The sequence below is a fragment of the Tiliqua scincoides genome, chromosome 2 (assembly GCF_035046505.1).
Source record: "Tiliqua scincoides isolate rTilSci1 chromosome 2, rTilSci1.hap2, whole genome shotgun sequence".
NCBI classification, from domain to species: domain Eukaryota; kingdom Metazoa; phylum Chordata; class Lepidosauria; order Squamata; family Scincidae; genus Tiliqua; species Tiliqua scincoides.
This window is the reverse complement of record NC_089822.1, coordinates 225,278,651-225,298,072: the sequence shown is the minus strand read 5'-3', so window position 1 is coordinate 225,298,072 and position 19,422 is coordinate 225,278,651. Positions and strand designations below refer to the sequence as shown.

Below are 19,422 nucleotides of genomic sequence, written 5' to 3'. Positions count from 1 at the left end.
TTCCTTGTGTAAATTAGTACAAATGAGCACGTTTACTAGTTTTCAGCAAGAGCTGAAACAAAAGAACATGGAAAGTTATTTCTCTTGTCTGAATGTAGAATAGATAGCAATATGTGAAAGGAATTGAATTTGCTAATGTAAAAGGCTTCACCCTGGAAAAAGACATCACTTTGTCAATTCCAGATGACTAGCATGCACGAAGAAACCTTTTAGACTAATGAGATCTTCATTCAATCAGTAGGTAAAACAAAATGAGGATAAATTGTAATGTAGACCATGCTTCAGGTTATTTCTTGCAAGATATTCCCAGTGTCTGAATACCTCTTGTGAGATTTTCTGGAGCCAATCAGAAGCAGCTCAGAACAAAGAAGATGCTGCTAGCATCTAGGCCCTTTCTCAAAAAAGAGAGAGAATATGCATGTACATGAGTTAAACTAGAGCTTGTAGTTTGAGGAGCAGAGCATTTTCTTTTTCAGTGAAGGCTGTATGACCCTTTTGATTTTTCCCACACTGTCAGTGAGTTTGGCAAACACTGAAGGAAGTTTCAGCAAGCCACCAGCACTTACCAAATTCAAGCATTCTGCTATTGGGAAAGAATAGTTAATCATGCAATCTAACTGCTGTTTACTGCTGAATAACTGCTGTTATTCAGTGGGGCTTACTCCCAAGTGTGCATAGGATTGCAGCTTAAGGGCCCAATCCCAAACAGTGCGCACCGGCTTATCGCCGGCATGCACTGCCACAGACGTGCCATAAGGCACATCTCCAGCCCTCAGCACTGGTCCAGCGGCAGTGCTTGCTCAGTGCTGCCTGGCGCTGGGCTAGCACCACTGGACTGATGCTGCTCTGCCACTCTGTGGTCGCCCAAACTGCCGGGCAGCGGAGAGGTAGGTGGGGGCATGGGGGGAGGCAGAGAGGAGGAGTTCCAGGGCAGGGGAGGGTGGGGAGAGGGTGGGCGGGAGGGAGTGGGGTGGGACCAGTGAAGCAAAGCTCCATCGGATCCTGAGCCTACGTGTCAGGCAGCTGGCCTGACACATAGGCTCTCGATTCTATACTACCCTTGGGTCATCGTAGAATCAAGCAGCCCCACTGCAGGGCTACTCGCTTTACCCAGGGGAAGGGGAGTCCTTCTTCCGAGGAGCCACCAGCGCTGCTGGGATAGCACTCAGGATGCAGCGGCAGCCATTTTCGGTGCTACTGCCGCCCTGCACGCTGGGCAGCTCAGGATCGAGCTGCCCATCATCTAGCTATTTTATCTATAGTGTGTGAATTTGCAAGAGAAATTTACTTTGCTGAGATAATTCGTGATTTTGCAATGAAAGAGGCCATGAAAATAGCTCTTTAAACCAGTGTTTCTCAACCAGTGGTAGTTGAGGTGGTGTCTGGTACGTGCAGGACCCACAAACCCACACCGCCTGGCAGCAAGACCTGCAACACAATGAGACAAGCAGCAGTAGGAGGCTTGGCCTATATTACAAGTTTGTCGTGGGCCTCAACAAGTGTTTCCTTACCTGGAGGAGGCCTCCGTGACTGTTCCCCTACTCCAGGATGCAGTGTATGCCTCGTTGGTACAGCAGCACCAGCGCTAGAAAATGGGATAGGATTTGGCCCTGAGTCCTTGGAACTGGGTCAAGACTTGGCTGGCAATCTGCATAGTAGCAGGTTAAGATGCATCCCCAATCCTGAGATTTCTGATGCCCACCTGGTGATGTCACAAAATTGCCATCTCTTGAAAATAGGAAGAAATTAGGGCAGGAGGACCATCAGGAAAAGAGTGGGTCCCAGTGGTGTAGGGGTGAAGCTCAGGAGCAGCCCCAAAATGTCCTGAGAGGAATCTTTACCATCTCTCCACTTGAAAGAAAAGAAAAGAAAAAAACTGGAGCAAGTGGGTCATTTTGAGCAAACTGGTAGCCCTATGCAGTATTGGTCCTTTCAAGGTTTAAGCTCCAACACACAATGTCATAGCAAGCACGTGGGCAGGGAGCAGCATACCCAAGTACTGCACTGGAGAGTCAAGTGAGAGGGTGCCACTTGAGGCCCAACTAAGATGGGGACCATTGCCTCTTAGTGTTTCAGTAGCTTCCCTAGTGAGAAGCTTCCAAAACCCTAAAAGGACTTTTATAAATGACTCATTTGAGTCTGCAGGTGCTCTCTCTGTCCCTTGCAGGGCAGGGAGGAAATGGGTCCTCTGATCCTTGTGATGAAGAAACTCAATGGACTGTAATCCCACCCTCGAGCAGGGCGGTGACCCTGCTGCGGCCACCTCTTAGCGTTGGCGGCTTCCCAATAGGGAAACTGCCAAATACTATGAGGTGGAGTTGACGTTATCGGGCCACTCCCCCCTGGTGGTGGTCAGATCACTGAAGGTGCACTCCTAACCCACTTTCCAGCCCTGACTCAAAGGCAATGCAATTCTGAGATAAGGAAACAAACATTCCCTTACTTTGAGGAGCCCTCCGTGAGTGCCACCCAACTGCAGGATGTAGCACACGTCCCATTGGCACAGCTATGCTAGTGCTGGAAAGTTGGTTAGGATTTGGGCCTGAACCTCCTCCTCTTTTGGGATAAAAAATAAAATTTTTATTTTTGGTTATGACCTGTTTAATGACATCACTTCTTGCCTAATGACATCACTTCCGGCCCTCAAGAGGCATCATGAATGCTATGTGGCCCTCTGTATGAAATGAGTTTGACACCCCTGGACTAGGCTGTGAATTAGGATCTGTCATTTTCTGGAATTCCAGGTGGGTCAAGTTCAGCAGCAATTTCACTCCACTGGAGCTGTGTCTGAACTCCCTTGCGGCTGTTTTTTAAAGTCAGTAGTTGGAGTTATTGCTCCTGAAACAAGCTACAGTCTGGCAATACCTTTTTTTTAGGACCAACCCAATACACACAGACTCAAGGAAATCTCCAGAAGTCACCATAAGTCAAGATATTAAGCAAAGCAAGAAGTGTGGTGGTGGGGGGGGAGGATAATGTCTCCAATAAGGTAATGCTGGCCAGATTACAAGTTGTAAAGAAGCATTTGCATTGATGAGATAACCTCTGTGGCTTGGAGGACAAATGCTATTTCTCCCTCCCCTCCCCCCTCAATCCATTTGGATAATGTCTGAGATAAGAAAATATTCCTATTTGTTAGATGTTAATGAAGCCTACTGACAACCTCAAGATTAAACTATAATCAGTCCCTGAACTTCAGTCCTTGCTTTTAGCAGCTATTCATATTGACTGCATCTTTCCCAGGGTTCATATTGAAATGTCAGTTTGTGTTGCCTCATTCTTTGATGCCACTTTTTTTTTTTTTTACAAGATGGTTCCACAAGATGGGCCTAATTGGCAGGCAGATGCAAGACCACGGATAAGTCTCAGCATTTGACACACAAATGAACACCTCCTCCTCTAGCAGGGCCAGTGTTTGGAGTGGTTGAAGGTCTGCAAGCAACTTTACGACAAAAATGCAGCGCCTGTGTGTGTGTGTGTGTGTGTGTGTGTAGTAGGGAGAGGGTTCATTTTAAAAACTCATTATTCGTGGAATAACTAATAGCTTCCTTACTGCCCCACCCCCCTCATGATACTCATGGCATTTTTTGAACTGGTTTCTAGTTAAAAGAGCCTTTAAACTGTTTTAGAAACTGAAGGTTGAACTACATCTGACCATAGCAAATGCTTACCCGCACCACAAGTACAGTTCCACTCTTCCTTCTTATGTTCCTGGAATATTTTTTTTATTTTTCAAACTTTTATACTACCCTTCTTTCAAGGTGCACAGGGTAGTGTATATCATTCCTTCTCTTCTTTTGTTCTCACAACAACCCTGTGAGGTAGGTGAAGCTGAGAGAAAGTGACTGTCCCAAGACCACCCAGGAAGCGTCGTGTCAGGGATTTGAACCTGGATCTTCCAGGTCTAAGTCTGACACACAAACTGCCATACCATCCCAGCTTTTGAGCAGTGAAAATGTTGTCAAATTGTCTCAAAATAGTCCTTGAATATTCACAGAATATTTGATATGGATGTTTGACATACAAAGGTATTTGATTTCAGTATTTGGCATTTGACCTTGATATTTGATTTCACATATTTGACAAGTGATACTCTTGGTTAGTTGGCTTTAAATAGTCCTAAGTATTTCAAAGTTGGCAATGCCAGGTCATATTTGATGCCCACCAGAGTCAATATTATGCCTAGGAAATGAAAACATTCCCATTTCAAATTTCCCAGTAAATGTTTGCACTCGCAGTTCAAGTTCCTGAGTATTACATTAAGAATTTCAATAGTAAAATGGGCTATTGGGCAACATTTTGAATTATTTCCCACATTTTGTATCCAATCTTTCCTTATGTCTCTTTCCTGGGGAGTAGATACATCAGTCAGTTGCACCACCAGTCTCCTGATTGCATGATGTGGCACCTCTATCAAACTCCTAATTTAACTACTTGTGCAGTCTAACCCTGTGCATGTTTATTCGGAAGTTCAGCAGGACTTATTCTGTAGGAGCCTTCACTTCTCAGCCTTCACTTTGCTAATGAATTTCCATCCTGAATGCAAAAATATCATGGTTATTCCAATGTCCCTCACTCAGTTGAGAGATGTGGGAGGTTTTCATCAACAATGGAAAAAAGAAACAAAAGTGACATATTCTCCGCATGATTTATTTGCTATTTGGGTTGTAAGCTGCTTTGGCGAGGAGCTCATCTGTTTTATCTTCTGCAAAGAGCCCAGCACACTTTTAGACAGAATTGTAATTACATCTGCAATCAGGGAGTCCAGTTCGGATACTGGAGGATCTGCTGTATGGCTTGGTTTTTACTCCACCCAGGTGGACCCTTCCCACACTCCAAGGCATGCAGCTCTTCAGAATGAGGGATGAGACATCATGAGAAATGAACAAACCAGCAATATATCTGACTCTCATCTTTCCTGGCTCCAGATGTTTTTCTGGAGTTAACAGAAGTGATATGAGCCTACTGAGGAAGGCAGCAATGATTATACAGTGCCTGATGGGAAAACACCACACTTGTCATATTGTTGAGGTTACCATGTCATATGACTGTGACATATGTTCACAGTCAGACCCCAGTAAGGACCAGTCTGGTCCTGTCTTTAGTTTGAACTGAAGGTCATTTGCGTGCTTCAGTTATACATTTCATGTGTTGCTTTTTGCTTCCTGTAGTTCTCAGCTTTTATTTACATTTACAAAAAAAAAAAAACCTTTTAAAGAAACCTTTTTTTTAAAGAAACCATTGTGACATATGCTGTATCCAGTGCCAGGAGGAGGAGGTTGGAGGTCTACCTTACACCAAGTAAAGTTGGTGCAAAGTAAGTTCAGGAAGCCCCGTGTAAGGTCATCGGGCCTGGAAGGGGAGTTAGGATTCAGTGGAGCCTCTGCTGATCCGGCCCCCTCCCGAGCCTATCCCCCTCCGCCCTTCCCCGCTCTATTATACCCTGTCCCTGCCTCCATTCTGCCCTTGCACCCCTCCCCTCGCCCCTGTACTGTTTTCCTTACCTGTACTGGTGGTTGCTTTTCTGGGTGCAGCACTGGCAGACCGGCTGGCAATGCTTGCTGGCACTGCTTGCTCCAGAGTAGTTGCAAACATGCTTTATGGCACATTTGTGACACTCTAGGTTGGTGTAGCAGCTCCTGCACTGGTGAGTAGGATAGCACTCTGAGATGGAATTTGATCTGCAGTTGTAGCTAAGTGAAGTAACTGGCAGCTGCAAGCATGGTTGGAAGACACATGTAGTTGATGTTTCTTGCAGAAGCATGTGCTACCTTTATCCAATTACTCTGTGTAAAGACAGTAAATATTACAAATACATTGTATGGCTCCAGTGACTTGTCCTCTAAAGGAAGACCAAGCCTAGGTAACATACCTAGAACTCACTGTCCAGGGAAGGTGGGCACAAGCATAAAACCATATTCTTTACTATACGTATTATGTAGCTCTCTGTCCTGCCTTGGCTTCTCTTGGCTCTGCCCTCCTAGACAGTGTTTTCTCCTGCATACTACCCTCCCTTTCCTTTTGGTTTCTATTATTCAAGTTTCTGCCAAAATATTTCAGAAAGTATGTGAATTCTAGAATTCCAAAAAAAGATGAACTGATTGGAAATCACAAAGTATATAACTACTGTTATTAATAATAATAAATCACAAAGTGCATACATCTTAGGGGTAGTCAACTTAAAAAATAAAATTCTAATCTAGCATATTTTATTATGTCCTGTCACCTGACCTTCCCTCCACCTTTTTTTTTTAAGGTGACCTGGGACAAAGTGTCCCAGAATAGGCGCAGAGCTGAAAGGATAACTTCCTCATGCATTTGGAGTGCTCAGGAAATTGGTACCCATAAAGAATCATGCCAGCCTCCCTTACAATGGAGATCCACAGTTACTGCACAGGCTGAAAAGTGGCTTTGCACAAGATGTTAGGCAGGAGGCTGGCTTGCTTGTGTGTTGGCAGCTTTCTGAGACCAATGTATGTGCTTGTTACAACATCTCACACATACACCTAACAGCAAAAGTCAGTTTGTTTCCCTGGCTTGGTATCTTCCATTTCCAACCAGCCAAGAGGGTTAGGCTGTTAAGTGCTGCCTGGCACAGAATTTTGTCTTCTCCTTGGCACAGGATCTGGTGGTCCATGAGTGCAGTCCTATGCATGTTTATCTAGGAGTAAGTCCCATCGTACTCAATGGACCTTACTCCCAGGGAAGTGTGCATAGGATTGCAGCCTCAGCGTACACTAAACATTGTGTGTTATTAATATCACAACTCAATGAGGCTACAAATTTGACTTGTAATACTTAACATTTATAGCACATGCCCTGAGTGCAAAGCATGTATTACCTTGAGCTTTGTTCTTTGAACAACCCTGTAAGGGAAGTATTATTATCCCCATATTGCAGCTGGGGAGCTGAGGCTGCAAGGAAGCCGCTTGCAGAAGGCCATCAAGCAAGAATGCATGGCAGTGGCAAGATCTGAGCTGGGAAAGCCCAACTCTCAGCCACTATGCTATGCCAGTTCGCAAAGGGCTATCACCCTAGCATAAGAACATCCTGCATTGTTTTGGGCTTGGCAGTGTGGGGAAATGGAGCCAATAAGAAGTGTGCCTAGGATGTCCCTGGGTCCCGTTAGGGAGAAGGGCGGGATAAAAATAAAGTTTTATTTTTATTTATTTATTTATAGGATGTCTGTTAACTACAGCTGGCTCTGCTTGCTGCTCTGTCTCCTGTAGAAAATGGGTGCAGCAGGAAATTATCTTGTTTATGGAAAGGTTGGTGCATCCAAATGCTGCACTACCTTGTTTATTGGAGCCTTGCAGTTACTACGGTCCAATGCCCTTGAATACACTCTTAGGATCTGGGCATTTTTCCCCTTGGAGCCTGATAACGTTTGTGTGTTTAATTAGCTGTGATAACCACCCACCTTAGAGTGTGCTCTTGCTCCCCCTTTTTCTCTCTCTCTTGGCAGCTGGCTTTGCAGAACGCCCTTCGGTATTTCCCATCCGACTTGCATAAAGTGCTGGCACCAGAATTTGCTAAGGAGCTGAGGGCCTACGGCCACATCTACATGTACAGGTTCTGTCCCCAGATCGTGATGAGGTAAGAGCCCTGAGGTATGCATTGCAATAGTACAATGAGCGGACAGCCAGTTCCATGCTCAGAATGACTTTCACTCCTTAGGGATGTTGTGACAGACTGTCTGGGTCAGTGGTCTGAAGCAGAGCTACAATCACGCTGGGCAGAGGAAAAGTTAGTTGTCATCAGATAGGCAGGCTGGGAGAGACAAAGCAAGGCAGGCACTGGGCAAGTAGACAGGCAAGCTAATTCGCTCTGAGTTGGTCAACCGTTCCTGGCAATCTGACAGCAATTTGGTTATTTACTACAGACATTACTCAGAGGAGCTAGGCCAGGGGTGTCAAATGTAAGGTCCATGGGCTGGATGTGGTCCACAGAAGCTCTTTAGCCAGCCCTTGGGCAATCCCAGCACCACCGTCAGATGCTCTCAGCTGCTGAAAGGGCAACCTGTATAATTGGGCTCTCCCATAACTCAAAAATATGATCAAGATTTGCATATTTTCTCTTCTGTCATTTGCAGCTAATGAACTCCTAACTGAGAAAAAGTTCTTATTTCTGGTCATGACCTGCTTAATGACATCTTTCTGCTTAATGAATCACTTCCAGCCCTCAGCCAGCATTATGAAAGCTGTTCAGCCTGCTGTATCAAATGAGTTTGACATCTTGAGCTAGGCCTTAGCTTGAGGCTTTATATGATCTCAATTGACCTCTTATGTTACCAGAGAAAGTGACTGCAGTACCTTCTTCTAACCAACCTGCAGCAGGCTAGCAACCTGTTTTGCCTTGGAGAAAAATATTAGTTGCAAGTTGCCCGTCCAAGAAGTTCATTTTACATAGAGTTGCATGTGCCACTCATGATCCCCTGAAGTCTTTGCATGTTCACTATGAAACAGTGTTAACTGAGAACTTCCCACCTCTGAAAAGGTTTTGCTGACTGATCACGGTCCATTTTACTGAAGCCCAGTTTCCTTCAGTTATGCCAAACTTCCTGAGTTGTGCTGTCCTAGTATTTACGTGCAGCACAATCCTATCTTGCGCTGGAACAGGCAACCCGGGATGCTTGTGCTGTATCCAGCACGAGATAGGGCGCTAAAGTGGCTCAGCCAGAGGCAAGGGGAAACTCTTTTCCCTTACCCTTGAGGTGGCACAACTCCGAGGAGACAGCTGCTTCGCACTGCTCTGGAATGGGGGTTGGGATCCAGTATAAGAGCTGGGTCTCAGCCCCACCTCCTGCTCCCTGCCTGCCCCTAGACCCACCCTCCCCCCACTCCAGAACACCTCCCTTCCGCCTCCTCCCCACCCACTGAGCTCAGCCAACGCAAGGCTCCCCCATGAAGTTGGCGCGGAGGCTGGATTCAGCCTCAGCGGGTCGGCACGCAACTTTGCTCCAGCCCAGCTGACTCATGAGGAGGCTCAAATCTGCTTTACAGCATGTACCCGACCCTCCTGGGCCAGTGCAAGGGACCTGCTCCAGCCCAAGGACAACTCAGGTTTGCGTCCTTAATGTGGCAATATATTAATCCAAGTGCAAATACCACGCAGCCCAGCTGAAGTAGGTCCTGTGAGCTCCTGTTCCTTTGACCAGAGTGCTCAATAAGGCAGCACTAGGTAGATCATTAAAGAAACAACAATGTATAATACTTGGTAATTAAAGCTAAATCTCATGTCTGCTGAAACTCATTTTCACAGTTCCTCCATTTAATGTTGTGGGAATAAAATGCTCTGCTAGCCAGTTATAGTAAGTGGCTTTGATGGCTGTTGCATAGATTATATAGTAGGAAAGTAGTGAGGGCACAGGGTGAGCATTTCATCATGGATGGTTACTTCAATGGGAATAAAACCATCCCAAGGAAACAGTGTTTCTTTAATGGGGTTTTCCTTTACAGTGCATCTATTTGGCAAGCTGGAACAGGGGAGGGACTGCCTTGTGCTGCATTGATTCATTTGCCTTGATGGTGTTGGTGCTGGATCTTGGGTTTTTGGTTGGGACATTTTCTCTGCCCTAACCGGAGATACCAGAGGTTAAGTCTGGGGTTGTCTGCATGAAGTGCATGCGATCTACCTTTGAGCTATGGTTCCCACATCTGAAATTTGACTTCTGTTTGTGTTCCCAATATACATACCAGCTTCAAGCAAACTGCTGGCCAAAGGCACAAAACCAAAATTCTATAAACAGATGTAACCGCATATGTCCGATTTTGGTTTTCTGTGTTTGCGCAGCTGTAATGCTACTGGTTGGTCCATGCTATGGGGCCAAAAGAAGGGGTGTGCGCTGAGAACAGTTCAGGTGGTTCAGGGCTTCCATCAGGGCTACTTCTGAGTTCCCAGGAAAGGCACCAGGTAGCAGGTAGAGGAGAATGGGGGGGGGGTTATTTTACACCCTGGTCCTCCTCCCCTCAGGCTGCCCCAGTCCTGCTCCTAGAGGAGGCCTGGAGCCACCTCTTATCTCAGTGGCCCCCCACATCTTCACTGCCTGTAGCTGGGGTTATAAAGAACTGCAAATCAGGACTTTCCTGGTTCAAATCTTATCTCTGTCATGAGCTCACTAGGTTGCCTTAGACAATATACTCTGTTTCAGCAGCAGTAAGGGGTTAATAATAATGCTTCCTCTATATGCAGCAACTGTTACCCTGCACATACCCAATCTTGTCTGATCTTGGAAGCTAAGCAGAGTCAGGCCTGGTTAGTACTTGGATGGGAGACCGCATGGGAATACTGGGTGCTGTTGGCTTATACCATAGTCTTTCGAGATTGAAGGTTGCCAACGATTTTCCTCTATAGAGTTGTGCTAAGGAGAATACAGGTAGGACCTTGCTATCTATTTGACTCACCACTGATACTGTGGTCCACCTTTAAATGCCTTGTAACAAGGAACAAAATCCACCAAAATTCAATTTCCTACCTTCATGCTGTTAAACTGCATTGGTTCCAAGCTTCTTGGGGTTAAAGAAATCTTTAAAGACCCACTTCAGGTTTCTTGCTCCTCCGTTGTCATCCCAGAATGCATCGGTATAGACTCTATACTGCATTCAGCCATTAGATGGGGTGAATAATGGAATCTAATGGAATAGGGGCAGTGGGTACATTGGCCTGGGCACCACACCTTGAAAGGGTGCCAATTCACACCCCTGGTGGTGGATCCTGAGACAAAGCCAGAGGCAGCCTGCCTGCCTTGTCTCCCTACCGATGGTGCACTGAGGACTGCAGGAGAAGATACTGCGGCAGCAAGCTCACAATTGCTCTGAGTGCACTGCAAACCCTGAAGTAATCTGTGGTGACATGACATCAGGCATTTCTGGGGAGGGTTGATGTCCAATGTCATGGTCCCGGATACCAGATGCCCTAGTTATGCTACTGTTTAAATGTTAAACTGTCAAAAAAAAAATAGAGGGCAAACTCACAATAAACTGGTTTACAAGCTGTTCCTGGAAGGGTAAAACTGTCAATGACAAATCTTCCCACAAGTGCTTAAAGTGAAACTCACAACACAAAAGGCAAGATACAAATAAAAAAAAAAACAGTTCCACACTGATCACCTTAAGAATGTGGAGAATAATCACACAGCAACTGGAAGATGTTAGCATTGCCAGAGTTTATTAATTGGTTTGAAGTTGAGCCCTGCTCTTTTGAAAACAAAACTGAAATGAACGATGAGGTTAGAAAGGTCTTTGTTTTCATCCTGATGTGTATACTTCATGGGATCACGCCCGTGGGGAGGGCACCAGCTGCTAAGACTATACAGCTGCTTAGTTCAAATACAAGGCCTGAAATTGGTCAATGGATATCTGATTCTTGCAGCTGACTGTCCTAATTTGTCCAGCTAATCTAGTTTCCATATGTCATGAGAATCTAGCCGTTCAAAAGCCATATCCAAAATACAGCATTTCCCCCCCCCCCCATGTATGTGATATGTTGAAACCATAATAAAGACACTGGAGATACACATCATCCAACCCTATGATTCCTGGAAAGTATTGATTTTGCATCTGCATTATTTCCTGTTTATTTCATGGAAATATATTTTGATGAGAACACTTCCAAACCACTGTGGATATTCAGGAAAATTTGTGAATTCGTTCACCAGATAAGATCAAACTTTACTTTAAAATAGTGATTTATTAGTTGCCATGTTAGATCGAGTGTTTCATTTAGTTATTTTTAGTTCATGATAAATGCAAAGGTATAACTGTACAAAGCGTGGTCACAATCACACACACCCCCACCCTCCCAACATATATTTTTATTACAGAGCTTACCCTGTCTGGGAATATCCATGCAAAACCATTCAAGCAGCTGCAATAATGCACATGATCATGAATAATCTTGATCCTGCTGTGGCCCAGGTAAGGAACATTCAAGAAAGAGCACTGTACAAATACTTATTACAAATACTAATCGGTTTTAAGTTGCACTGACTTCAATGATAGTACTGAACACTTGTCAAACCACCTTGAGCTTTGATGAAAAGGTTGGATAGAATTATCTTACATGAATTTCATTATTCTACAAGAAAAACCATATACTGGTGTGCATCACTTAACAATGAGGATACATTCTCCAATCCTCATTGTTATGCGATTAGGTTGTTAAGCAAACATTCAGCCCAATCTTGTGCCTTTGTTGTGTGAGCAGACACTCCCTGCCAGACACTTGCTGGCTGTGCAGGCTAATGGAGACCGATTGCCTTTTCTTTGCATTAAGAACCTCTTTGTTGTGTAAACAGGCACAGGCTATCGGTCTTTGCATTATCTTTGCATTAAGAACCTCTTTGTTGTGTAAACAGACACAGGCTCTGTTGCAGGCTATGGGTGTCCTGAATGCCACATGAAGAGCCTCTTTTTGTGCTTTGATCTATATCCTATATGTGGTCCATTGTTATGTGGAAGGTTGTTAAGCAACACACCGCTGTATTGTATCTTGTTTTGCTGAATGTATCAGTTTTCATTCCCTGTATTGAATTAAGAAATATGTGGGGAATAAAACACCCAGCTCTATTTGAGACTGAAATTTTCTTATTGTATAAATATCTAGATCACAGCAGAGGAACAATTCTGAAGCACTCTATAGCAGCATTGCTTTGAACATAATTTTTAAAACATGCTTTTTGTAGTTTCCCCAGGAGCTTGTCACTTACGGAGGAAATGGACAAGTCTTCAGTAACTGGGCACAGGTATGGTGTTGATATATTTGCTGACACAGATTGTATGACTGAGATGGCAGAGTTTCTTGGTTTCCAAGCAGAGTTGCCTTCCAGGCAGTGGCATTACTAGGGGGGTGCGGGCTGTACCAGGTGACGCACAAGGGGGAGGGGATGACAACACTACACGCCAAAATTTTTAAAATCATGGATTTTTCGAATAATACCATCATGTTATATATCAATTGATGTGTAATTCTATGCAGAATGCAGTGAAACAAACCGTGTTGAAACATCTCTCTTCTATCAAATAATATAGCTAAAAAACCATCAGGGACGGGTCAATGAACATAAGAACGTAAGAACAGCCCCAGTGGATCAGGCCATAGGCCCATCTAGTCCAGCTTCCTGTATCTCAGAGCGGCCCACCAAATGCCCCAGGGCATCACTACATGGTGATGGTACATCACTACATTCACTACCCAGGGCGTTGCCCCACCCACTGTGTGGGAGGAGTTCCATCATAGGGGGATGCACTGGCCTCCCAAACCGGGTGATGCAAGTGCTAGTGAAACCACTGCTTCCAGGTGTGTGTGTGTGTTTGTAATTAGCCATTGTGCTTCCTAAAGATATGTGGCAAATATGGTATTGTACCTAATACCTAACATTCTTCAGAGAAAGTATTGGAGCTACTGGGTGAAATACAGCCACTACTGCATTTGGAAACATGCTATCTGTTCTTGTGCTCCTCCAGCAGTCTCGTCCAAGTATGATATCTACGGAGAGTTTCATAGCAGAGCAAACAATAGTTCTTTGTCACTGGTTACATAAGAATAGCAATCAAATGAATTATTTTATTTGCTTGTGATAAAAAGCCGTCTGTTCTCAATAACCTGTGTTATGGAAAAGAGACAGCTTTTAAAGACATTTGGCTGTAGTAAAAGTTATGTCTCGTGTGTGTGCCAAATTGCTACACATGGGAGTAGTATACACTAGCAATTTTCAACCTTTTTCATCTCAAGGCACACTGACAAGGCATTAAAATGTTCAAGGCACACCATCAATTTTTTGACAACTGACAATTTGACAATTGACAACTGCTGGTGGGTGGCTCACACACCCCAATGGCCCCACTAATAAGTGACCCCACCCAAACTCCAACGGCACACCTGTAGACCATTTGCAGCACACCAATGTGCTGTAGCTCACTGGTTGAAAATCGCTGGTATACACAAAGTGGGAAACAGGTTTCCTTGCCACTTTTACAAAAGGCTTGGACCATCAGTTTGAACCAAAGGTGGTATTTCTTTCCCATGAATTCATCACTATTCCATAGTAATTCACCCCAAGAACTATGCCTGAAATAAATATAGTTTATTTTGTGATATCTGTCGGCGTCTGTTGGAATATATGTCTGGTCATTCCAAACTCCAGTGGGGGCGGGGGAAGAGAATTTAAAGCATGGCATTGGTGGTGTTGAACCCTTCCCCAATGCTTGTTTTCCATCCAGAAACTGCTCATTCTCAGTTTTTCCCCCTCCAGATAGAGGTTAGTTCCAGTCTTGAAGACCAACCAAGGAATTTAGAAAAAAATTGGGAGGAGTTTCGTGGGGGGGGGGGGAAGAATAGGGGAAGGGTTTCGAACCTCTTTCCTAGTGGCTATTTAAAATAAATCATCCCACTCACCCTATTCATCAGCATCCCAGGTCTTCCAGCACCACATCTCTTAAAAGCCTTCGAAAAGTTGATTAATCTAAAAAGGAAATCATTTACATTTTCCTTGTCTTGCTCCTTCAGTTCTGGCTGGTGATGCACTATTTGTCTGAGATGAATGAAGATCAGACATTAGTCATGTACAGTGGACATCCTATGGGACTCTTTCCTAGCCATCACAATGCTCCTCGATTAGTCATCACCAATGGCATGGTAAATGCTCCTTTCATCTTATCCCCCATTCATGGTCAACAGTACAGTAAGCTCAGGCATGGATTGCCTTTTGACACATGATTGTAAGAATGTAAGAAGAATACTGTTGGATCATCAGACTCAAGGTCCATCTAAGCTAGTATCTGGTTCATGAAATGATCGCTAAATAATTCTGGGAAGCCTTCAGCGAGGCATGAAGTCACTAACCCTTTCTTGCTGTTGCCCACCCAGCCCTGAAACCGATTATGCAGTTCAGCCAAAACATTTAATCGAAATTGTGCTTGCTGTTCCTCCTGTATCCATGTTTGAACCAATGACACCAAGCCATGTCTTCTTTCTGTCGTTTTGTGATTGTTCTGGGGAGAAGAGCAGGGAAGGGGGAGGAAGAGAAATTGTCATAACTGGGCCATCTACAGTATTCTTACAACCTCACAAATATCGCAGCTAGAATTTATTAACTGTAATTGGAACACTTAGGATCAGGTCCTGTTTGCCCTTTCCTTGGGTTCTCTCACACTGTAAGTATGAATGAGGTTGTTTGGATTTAACCTTGGGGAAGTGGGAATTGATACAGAAATAGCTTCTATTCATTTATAGGCCCCCCCCTCTCTCCCTCTCTCGTTTTGTTTTGTTTAGGTAATTCCTAACTATTCCTCAAGAGATGAATATGAGAAAATGTTTGCAATGGGGATTACAATGTAAGTAAAATTGGATATCAAAGTATTAGAACGTAAGAACAGCCCCACTGGATCAGGCGATAGGCCCATCTGGTCCAGCTTCCTGTATCTCACAGTGGCCCACTGAATGTCCCGATTATTATTTTGAGAAGAGGTGTGAGAGAGCTCACGCACTCACACGCTAGTAACTGGGTTAGAAAACTTAAAGCCTGTAATTAGCTCAACCGCTGTCATTGGAAACATCCATTGGAAACACCTGAGAAGCTGGTTTGGTTATTAATTTGCGAGAGCACACTTTTTGTGTTAGTCTCCCAGAGTTCACTGAATACATGGAGAAAAGGCAAGACCACATCCACTTGCTCCACCTTCTGCTGGCCTTGTGCCTGCTGACCATTTCCTTCAGTGCCCTTGCTCTTGAACACATACAGTTGCGGTGGGGGCTTGGTGAGTGGGCAGGCCAGCATCAGGGGCCAGCAGGTGCAGTCACATGAACTCAGGAAGACTGAGAAAAGGATGAGGTCTCTTTTTCCTCAGTGTTTGGGATATGTTGGTAGACCAGCAATGATGGCAAGACAGGTCTACGCATGAGATAGTGGGGAGCAGTACATGTATAGAGGCACAGAAAGAGGTTGTGTAGAGAGAAAAGATGTGCAGAAGTATGCTACAGGATGTGATTACATAGGGAATGTTATATTACTAAGCTCACAGATTAATGTAATGGCACAATTTTTTTCTCCATGTAATATTATTATCCGGAGCTGAGTGAGAAAATTGTGTTGTATACACTGCTATTGACAGGTATGGACAGATGACAGCAGGGAGCTATTGCTACATTGGACCACAGGGGATAGTCCATGGAACTGTGGTAAGAACGGAACCATCCAGGAAAATGTATTTGTTTATGAAAAGTGAGCATCAGTCCACTTGTATTTCTTGGCTATAACAGTGGCAAATGTGACTGTTGCCTTTAATTTTGTCCTTGAAATAAACATCCTTAGGAATTTCATGCCTGACAGCAGTTTCCCCCAATAGCAGGTCGGAGACTTGGTTAGAAATGTGAAGAATTTGTCTAGACTGCATGAGTAGATTGGCCTAAATCTGTGGACGCCATTTTCCAAAATGGCCACCAGCCCTCCTCTTGGAGCATCTGTCTCATGAACTGTGGCACCTGCATCCATGAAATTTGTATCAGAGTTGAGATTTTGGGGTGTGACAAGACCGGCGTATGAAGCAAGCTATTGAAATAAACATGAAAGTCTGATTTAGTATCTTCACAAATGCCAGTATAGGCATATACAAATCTTACATTATTATGAACATTTTAAGGGATAAACAAATGGGGATGTGTCTTTGTCCCTGGAGCTCATGCCACGGGACATTGTATATGGTAACTGCTCTCTTTGGTGATGTGCTTAGCTGACAGTGCTCAATGCAGGCCGGCGCTATTTGGGAGCAGACAACCTGGCTGGGAAAGTCTTTGTCACATCTGGCCTTGGGGGAATGAGTGGTGCTCAAGCAAAGGCTGCAGTCATTGCTGGCTGTGTGGGAATTATTGCTGAGGTAAGCCTGAATTCTTCTTATTTGGTATGCTTTCGCTTAGGTACGGTTGTCTCTTGCTTTAGTTGTCCTTGCCAGAACACTCTTCTGGCACTAGCTAGTTCCTTTTGAATCGTGCCTGTGTGGGATTGGGAGAGGGGGTGTTTCAGATGCTCAGAATTAGCATGTCTGATCTCCTCAATCCACACGTCTTAACTCTGTGGTCAACCCACCCTCTTCAGTAGTTCATGCAGGGAAGCTGTGGCGGTATCAGTGCAGGCCAAAGAAGACTCAAAGAGCAGGAAAAGTACCAAAGCCCCTTTGCAATATGGGGATATCTGCCTTTTCCCCCTTAGTACTGCTTTATGCCTTTCTAGTTTGCAAAGCTGGCAAACTAAGGCAAAGAAATGTCCCATGACCAAAATGTGTATTTGGAAACAGGTCCCAGGCATGTTTTGATGGTGGGGGTGGGGAGCCTGCGCCCAGCACAGATTCACAACACAAGCCATTTCTCTTGCATATAATAACAACAACAACAACAACAACAACAACAACAACAACAACAACAACAACAACAACAACAACTGGTATTTATATACCGCCTTTCTTGGTCTTTATTCAAGACTTTATTCAAGGCGGTTTACATAGGCAGGCTTTATTTAAATCCCTTATTAAATAGGGATTTTTACAATTTGAAAGAAGGTTCTTTCTTTCAAGAACCACTACATTCAGGTGTTTCATTCTGATCTGGCTTCACATTCTGACCTCCATCCTCCCACACTCAGAGCAGATGGAATAGCTTGGCTTCAGCTTGTCAGCTGCTTCAAGGTCGCACGGTGCCGGTGGCCTCGAACTGGCGACCTTGTGGATGTTATTTTCAGGCAGACGGAGGCTCTACCCTCTAGACCAGACCTCCTGCCCATATACTCTGATCATATGTCATACACCTATCTCATTAGTCATTAAAAATAAGTGCCCATTTTAATTCTAAAACTATAATCTATAAATTTCTGAAATAAGATCTTCCTACTGTGCCCCAAGAGACACTTCCCACTTTTTGCTATTTTTGTTTAACATCACATCCAGTCAGAAAAAGAATCCAAAAACTTGCAGACCATTTTGTAACATTTTAGTTGATCCTATCTTATTAGGATCAGCCAAAAACTTACAATATAGTCTGCATGCTTTTGTTTGTTTGTTTCATTCTGATGGACCAGCATGGCTGCAAACTTTTTTTAAATAGTCCAGTTTGATTTTAAAGCTTCATTTTTCAAGTCTGTTTCACTGCAAAGTCATGAATTAGATTCCCCCCAAAGCTCCTTCCTCTTGCAAACACACTGGATAGACAAAACAGCTTGTAAATTAGAGCACAATCCTGAGTGCGCCTTGTGCCGGCGCAGGTCCCTTGCACTGGCTCAGAAGGGTTGCGCCAGCCCAGAAGGTGGCCGTAAAGCACATTTGCACCTCCTCACGAGTCGGCTGGGCTGGTGCAGGGATGTGTGCTGGCCCACGGAGGCTGAGTCCAGCCTCCTCACCAACTCAGATAGGGAGGGTTGCATTGCCAAACTTGGCCAACGCAAGGGTCTGGGGATGGCAGGGAGGAGGCAGGGAGGAGGCAGGAGGGAGGCATTCTAGGGCAGGGAGAGGGCAGAGAGAGGGCAGTCCTGGGAGCAGATGGGCAGTGAGCGGGAGGCGGGGCTGGAACCTGGCAGTTATGCTAGATCCCAACCCTGTTCCCTGAGCAGCGCGGAGCGGCTCCAAACCGCTCTGCTTTTCTCTGACTTATGCCACCTCCTGAAGTGGCCCAAGTTCAAAGACACCCATTGGGGCCGTGGTGGTTTACCTGGGGTAAGTGGAAGAGTTTCCCCTTGCCTCTGACTGAGCCACTTTGGGCCCCTATCTTGCATTGGACACATCACAGGCCTCCTGGCCTGCCTGTTCCTGCACAAGATAGGATTGTGCTGTTAACCATTCTTGTCCCATAGTAGAATGCTTGCAGTTTTTGATGAGCTCTAGTTCGAGCTTGCTGAAATCTTTTTCAGTTTCTGTTATCGCTGGTAACAATTGCAAGAAACAAACAAAATTCATATGCCTGTACACACGTCACTGAAAATTAGTTGTAGTTTTTTGTAAATCTCACTTTTGCCCCTATTGTATCCCCCACCATCATAAGTGAGGCAGCCATGCTGCTGAAGCACATGCTACTTCCAATGGCGGGTGGGGGGGTGGCAAAAGGACAGCCTGGAAAACCCAGAAGAGGTAAGTAAAAACCTTTTTTATTTGCTTCCCAGTAGGCCCCCTGGCTGCCAGTGGGTCTCCTTGGACCTACGACATTTATTTTGCTAGCGTAGGATAGGCAGGGTGCTTGTCGGGCTGGGAAAACAGGGATAAGATCCTGATGTGCACTGCTGCCAGCTAGAGATCCACCCCCAAACTGCCCCCTGCCCTCTATGGCCAAGATCTGAATTGCCCTTCCTCCCCATCTTTGCATTTATCATTTACAAAATTTTGCAAAAGATCTGCTGATGGATCACTTGCCATCTTGCCTTGTGCCCTTGCATGCTCCTTCATTTAA

The 19,422-nt window shown here is 44.8% G+C and overlaps 1 protein-coding gene across 1 annotated transcript in view; it reads left to right on the top strand.

Annotated features, from left to right (window-relative positions):
* Nucleotides 1-19,422, top strand: part of UROC1 (urocanate hydratase 1) — a 56,283-nt gene that overhangs the window by 5,623 nt on the left and 31,238 nt on the right. The window contains exons 2-8 of the mRNA XM_066616790.1: nucleotides 7,466-7,596; nucleotides 11,822-11,915; nucleotides 12,683-12,742; nucleotides 14,506-14,634; nucleotides 15,271-15,332; nucleotides 16,110-16,176; nucleotides 16,728-16,871. Of these exons, the coding sequence (XP_066472887.1) occupies nucleotides 7,466-7,596; nucleotides 11,822-11,915; nucleotides 12,683-12,742; nucleotides 14,506-14,634; nucleotides 15,271-15,332; nucleotides 16,110-16,176; nucleotides 16,728-16,871 (687 nt within the window). The remainder of the gene's footprint in view (nucleotides 1-7,465; nucleotides 7,597-11,821; nucleotides 11,916-12,682; nucleotides 12,743-14,505; nucleotides 14,635-15,270; nucleotides 15,333-16,109; nucleotides 16,177-16,727; nucleotides 16,872-19,422) is intronic.